The sequence below is a fragment of the Rhinopithecus bieti genome, unplaced genomic scaffold (assembly GCF_001698545.2).
Source record: "Rhinopithecus bieti isolate Rb0 unplaced genomic scaffold, ASM169854v2 scaffold_62671, whole genome shotgun sequence".
In the NCBI taxonomy this organism is placed as follows: domain Eukaryota; kingdom Metazoa; phylum Chordata; class Mammalia; order Primates; family Cercopithecidae; genus Rhinopithecus; species Rhinopithecus bieti.
Window position 1 is genome coordinate 86,318 of NW_016824251.1, and position 6,000 is coordinate 92,317.

At 35.8% G+C, this 6,000-nt stretch overlaps 1 protein-coding gene across 1 annotated transcript in view; it reads left to right on the forward strand.

Moving 5' to 3' along the window:
* Positions 1 to 6,000, forward strand: part of IBTK (inhibitor of Bruton tyrosine kinase) — an 83,523-nt gene that overhangs the window by 31,838 nt on the left and 45,685 nt on the right. The window contains 2 exon segments of the mRNA XM_017862208.1: positions 892 to 1,069; positions 2,779 to 2,953. Of these exon segments, the coding sequence (XP_017717697.1) occupies positions 892 to 1,069; positions 2,779 to 2,953 (353 nt within the window).

The following is a 6,000-nucleotide window of genomic DNA, read 5'->3' on the forward strand; positions in this document are numbered from 1 at the left end:
TATTTGATTTTGGGATGTGTATCACTTACATTAAAATGGATATAGCTTATACTTCTGGATGTTTACTTCCTGCAAACTAGAGTCTCACTAAGAAAACCAAGCTCTAAAAGCATCAGTCTCAATCAGTATAGTCTTTTGTGTGAATAACTTTTAGTGACCTTGTCAGATAACCATTTTGTGTTCTAGTTTTCTTAACTTGATTATGAGGGAATTTAACTTTTAAAAATTAGCACTTCTAATTTTTCAAATGAAATTGTGCTGGGAGTACCAGTATATGAAACAGATAAAACAATTGCTGCTGTGGATTGGGAAGCCTGATACCCCATCTCTCATCATTCTCCATCCCTTAGCAAGTTCCCTGGAGCTACTTTTCAGGGACTCTGAGGTTTGCAGAACCATTTACAACCACTGAATTCTGTAATGATTTTCTAAGATTTTGTTTTAGTTATATAATTGAGTTACGCATACATTTACTTTTCCTTGAGAGTAAAGTTTGGATTTTCATAGGGGGATCATTCTTCTTGTAAAGAGATAGTACTACAGGAAGTCTGACTTGTAAGTTGTAGCTTTAAGATTTTGTTTTTCTTTAGCATTGTAGCAGATCAGTTTGCCCCAAACAAGTAATACTGGAAATTGCTACTTCTTAAGAGGAGTGCCTTTGAAATAATTTCTAATGCTTCAGGCTTGCTTAATATACTTTTCTGAAAGATATTTCTTTAAAATATTTGATTTTTATTATAGTATTTGTCTTTTCTGTGGAAGAATGAACATTGAAACATACTAATGAGAGCTTTTATTTTAACAGCATTGTCTCTTGATATCTTGATTTAAGGTTTTGGTTGTTCAAATGCTACTTGCTTTATATTTCAATGTGATTTGGTTTTGTTTTAGGTGTTTTGCTGGAGATCAGTCAACAGTTCTATGAAGCAGTGTCGATGGGCCTATCCACGTCAGGTCTTCATTTCTGATATTGCTTTAAATAAAAATGAAATTCTGTTTGTTACGCAAGATGGAGAAGGATTTAGAGGGAGATGGTTTGAAGAAAAAAGAAAGAGTTCTGAAAAGAAAGGTCAGTTCATATATGTGAACGATACGTGAAAGTACCTTTCAATTATCCTTTAATTTGACAAGTATTAGGTTCAACTGACAAGTATTATTAGGTTTTACCTTTATGTATTTATCTTTGTGATTAGTTTTTTTAATGGCTGTTTCCAATTATAGTGTAAGGTTAGTGATGGCAAGGGCCATGAATATTCTTCTATATCCTCAGCCTTTGGCATATTTCCTGGCACATTGTAGTCACTCATTAAATCACCTGTTGTATGAATAACTCAGTTATCGTGTGCCAAAACCAAATCAAGAATGTTTATAATTACTCAGAAAATTATAAACATGTTCTTCAAAATCATAAAGCCACAGAGAAATGACCTTCGTAAAATTTAATGATTTAGTTGTATTTCTTTTGTTTCTTTATAGATTATTCAAGTCTGTAAACATTTAATATATATTTACTATGTGCCAGATATAGGGGAAAATTTTAAAGATGCAAAAATATATAAAATGGGCCTCTATTCTGAGGCACTCATAGGCTTGTAGGGGCAATAGACATGTATATAAATACTTGCAGTTCACTGAGACTAATGTTAATATCCACATAGTAAGTTTCTTGTGAGCATAGAAATTGGAATGACTGAGTGTCAGAGGAAGATTAGTAAAGCCCCATATGACTAAAATGAATTAATTTGTGAGAGTAACTAGAACATATGTTCAACTTATGGAAGTCTTTAGAAGTGTGTCAGTCATATTTAGTGATCTGAAACTGAATTCATGATCTCATGCTCCAACTTCTGCTTCTCAGTGTTTTCTATTTCAGTAAATTATTATCTTTGACACTCAGATTTCCCTTACGCTAGAATTAATCAGTCATCAAGTTTTGTTCTCTTTCTCAAATGTTTCTTTTATCTTTCCTCTTTTTTACAGATTCATTGCTACAACCTAGTCTATATCATCTTTTAATTCTTTTCCTGGATTTACAGTAATTCCTTAAATGGCCTCTTTATATCTATTCTTTGTTTACCTTAAACATTCTTCACACTACAGCCAGAATCATTTCATTCATGTAAATTTCATATCTTTGTGGAAACACTGTATCCTTTGCCTTCATAACCTTGATTTTACTTGCAATGATGTAATCATTTGTGTAATGTCTATCTTCCCTGCTAGATTGTGTACTCTATGAGAGCAGGAACATGTCTGTCTTCTTCACTACTATATCACCAGACTGATGATACCACAGTAGCATTGTTTGGTCACTCACATATTTTCTGAATACATGCAAGAAAGGGGGAAGAGAAAGGGAGGAAGCAAATAAACAAGCAGATTATGAATACACTAGATTTTTATATTTTTAATCCAAGTTGAAGAATTTTTTTCCCTTTGGGCAACAGGAAGTATAAGTTGAAGGATTTTAAAAGCTAGTATGACACTAGATTTGCTTTTTAGAAAGGTAACTTCGGTTGCAGTATGGAGGATGTGTTTGTTGAAAGAGATGGAATCATGGATAATTTAGAATCGATCCACCAAAAATTTCCTGTATAATACAACCAATATATTCAGTGCAAAATGTGTTGAAGAGAGGATGTAGTTCTTCAAAAACACTGAATAGATATGAAAAAGATTTCCATAGTTTTCTAACTGCTTTTCTATTCCATTTACTTCTCAATCATTTTAGTGGTTTCGGTAAAGCCTTGATTAATGGTAGTTTATTTTTTTTAACAGAGATTTTATCAAACCTTCACAATTCCTCATCAGATGTGTCTTATGTCTCTGATATAAATAGTGTGTATGAAAGAATTCGACTTGAGAAACTTACCTTTGCACATAGAGCTGTTAGTGTCAGCACAGATCCAAGTGGATGCAACTTTGCAATCCTGCAGTCAGATCCTAAAACAAGGTATACTTGTATATATTAAATTTCACTTTTTAGAAGGAACAATCACTGAATTTTCTTGTTTTCAGTAGCTCCTGGTACAAATTTAATTGCCAAGACCTATAGAGACCTTAGACATAATCATGTTTACAGGGTAATCCAGAGGTAGAATTTGTTATCCTCAGAGTGATGAATGTTTCCTTTAGTTTGTAAACTGACATTTATTGAAAATGTCTATACATGCACTCGCAAAGTTTATTTTTTTATTTTTTATTTTTTTTAAGACGGACTCTTGCTCTGTTGCCCAGGATAGAGTACAGTGGCACAATCTTGGCTCACTCTAACCTCTACCTCTCAGATTGAAGCGATTCTCCTGCCTCAGTCTCCCAAGTAGTTGGGATTACAGGTGCCTGCCACCAAACCCAGCTAATTTTTATATTTTTAGTAGAGATGGGGTTTCGCCATGTTGGCCAGGCTAGTCTTGACCACCTGACCTCAGGTGATCCGCCAGCCTCGGCCTCTCATAGTGCTAGGATTACAGGTATGAGCCAGCGCACCCCTCCTGACTTGTCTTTCATACTCTATGATGTACCCTAGGTTCTCAGATTCTGAAAAATGTATTATAAATATTTCTTAGGCAGTTTGCAAAAATTTCTGACCCTTGAATAGGATGAGAATTGGCAAAAGAAGTGTTGTGGCGCCGTCTGTAAATCCCAGTGCAAATCTACTAAGTCACATTAGCAGAGAGGTATCAGATTAAGATAAACATCAAGGGTACTGTTGAAGAGGGAGGAAATTCTGCAAGTTGGGTGATCATCCATCCTGGTTTGCCCAGGCCTGCCCCAGTTTTAGCATTGAAAGTCTCATCTCCTGAGAAACTTGTCAATGCAAAGCAAACACAGGAGGGTTGGTCTTCCTACTGAGAAGGGCGAAATGTTGGTTGGGACGGTATAATTGCATTCCCATAGTACTGTAAGAACCAGGGATACGGACAACTTAGTTCTTATCATTTTAATTTGAGAGAAGAATAGAATATAAATATAAAAAGGAATAGAAAACATATTAAAGGATGATACAGTATCTAGGGCTTTGTGCAATATTCCTGTATTTTAGGAAATGCCAATTTAAAATTTTCTAAATACTGTTTAAAAAATTGCATTTTAAAGGAAAATTGGCTAGGTATGGAAAAGGATTTCCTTCATTTTTTTTTTAAGCATAATTTGTTTTATCTTGTTTCTAGCCTTTATGAAATTCCAGCTGTGTCCTCATCATCCTTTTTTGAAGAGTTTGGCAAACTGTTGAGGGAAACAGATGAAATGGACAGCATTCATGATGTGACATTTCAAGTTGGCAATAGACTCTTCCCTGCACACAAATATGTTTTGGCAGTGTGTTCTGATTTTTTTCAGAAATTGTTTCTTTCAGATGGTAATACTTCAGAATTTACAGATATTTACCGGAAAGATGAAGATTCTGCAGGGTGCCATCTCTTTGTGGTAGAGAAGGTTCATCCTGACATGTTTGAATACCTTTTACAATTTATATACACAGATACTTGTGACTTTTAACTCATGGCTTCAAACCAAGAATACACTTAAACAAAACCCAGAAGAATATCAGGGAACTCTGTATTCTCATTTGAATGAAGTGAATTTCCATGAAGATGATAACCAGAAGTCTGCATTTGAAGTTTACAAAAGTAATGAAGCTCAAACAGTTAGTGAAAGGCAGAAGAGCAAACCTAAATCTTGTAAAAAAGGAAAAAATATTAGGGGAGATGATCCTGTAAGAATGTTGCAAACTGTTGCAAAGAAATTTGGCTTCAGTAATTTGAGTAGTAGGTATGATTTCTCCTTTATATCTGTTCCTGTACGTCATTCAGTCCTCCTTTAAAAAATTTCCCACCCTTTTTTCCTTGCTTTTCTTTTCTTTCCCCCCCCGCAGTCACCTCTCACTTGTTCCATCCCCTTCTCCTCTCTTTCCCCTCCCTTCCTCTCTCTCCCTTTCTCCTTACCCCTCCTTTTTTGAGGGAGGTACGTGGATGTGTCTTTCCTGCATTTGCTGGCAGAGCTATCTCTGGGACTTCTTGGATTACATTAATGGATGGGAAAGCTGTTGTTGGGTTTGAACTCTGGTTTGGTTGGATTACATTAATGGATGGGAAAGCTGTTGGTGAGTTTGAACTCTGGTTTGTGTATGTAACAGGGATCTGGAGTGGCAGGCAGTGTGGTATGCTGGAAAGGTCTTTCAAGTTAGACATACATGTCTCTTAGCTTTATTATTCCTGGCTGGGACAATTTTCTTTCTTTTACCTCAGTTTCTCAATATAAGAAATGGGAAAGATAATATTTACCTCATATTGTTGGTATGGTTTTGTCATATTTAAATTGCCTAACACCATAGTATCATATTATGAATCAGATTATTTGAAATTCTCTCTTTTTTTAAGGTATTTATGTTGCTTGTGGCAGTTAAACCTTAGTTGTAGGGTGGAAACAGAGGAGGGGGGTGTATCATGTTTTCTGTTTAGAAGTAATGAAGGGGCCAGGTGCGGTGGCTCACGCCTGTAATCCCAGCACTTTGGGAGGCTGAGGTGGGCAGATCACCTGAGGTCAGGAGTTTGAGACCAGCCTGGCTGACATGGCAAAACCCTGTCTCTACAAAAAATTACAAAATTAGCCCCGCATGGTGGTGAATGCCTGTGGTCCCAGTTACTGGGGAGGCTGAGGGAGGAGATTCACGTGAACCTGGGAGGTGGAGGTTGCAGTGAGCTGAGATCACACCACCGCACTCCAGCCTGGGTGACACAGTGAGACTTCATTTCAAAAAAAAAAAAAGAAAACTTTGTGCTATGGCTTTGATTGTCTTTTGTCAGTAATATTTAATCTATTTTGAATTCTAACTAAAATGGAAGGAAAAGTATGATACTTCTTTATCTCAGAGTAGGGGTTCGTTGAGATACTTTAGGATATAGTATTATATTTAGGTGTTAGCTAATTTGTTGGATTTTTTGTTGTATGTTTATTTTGTAAGGGAATTATATATATCAGTTGTTAATTTTATCTTTCCTT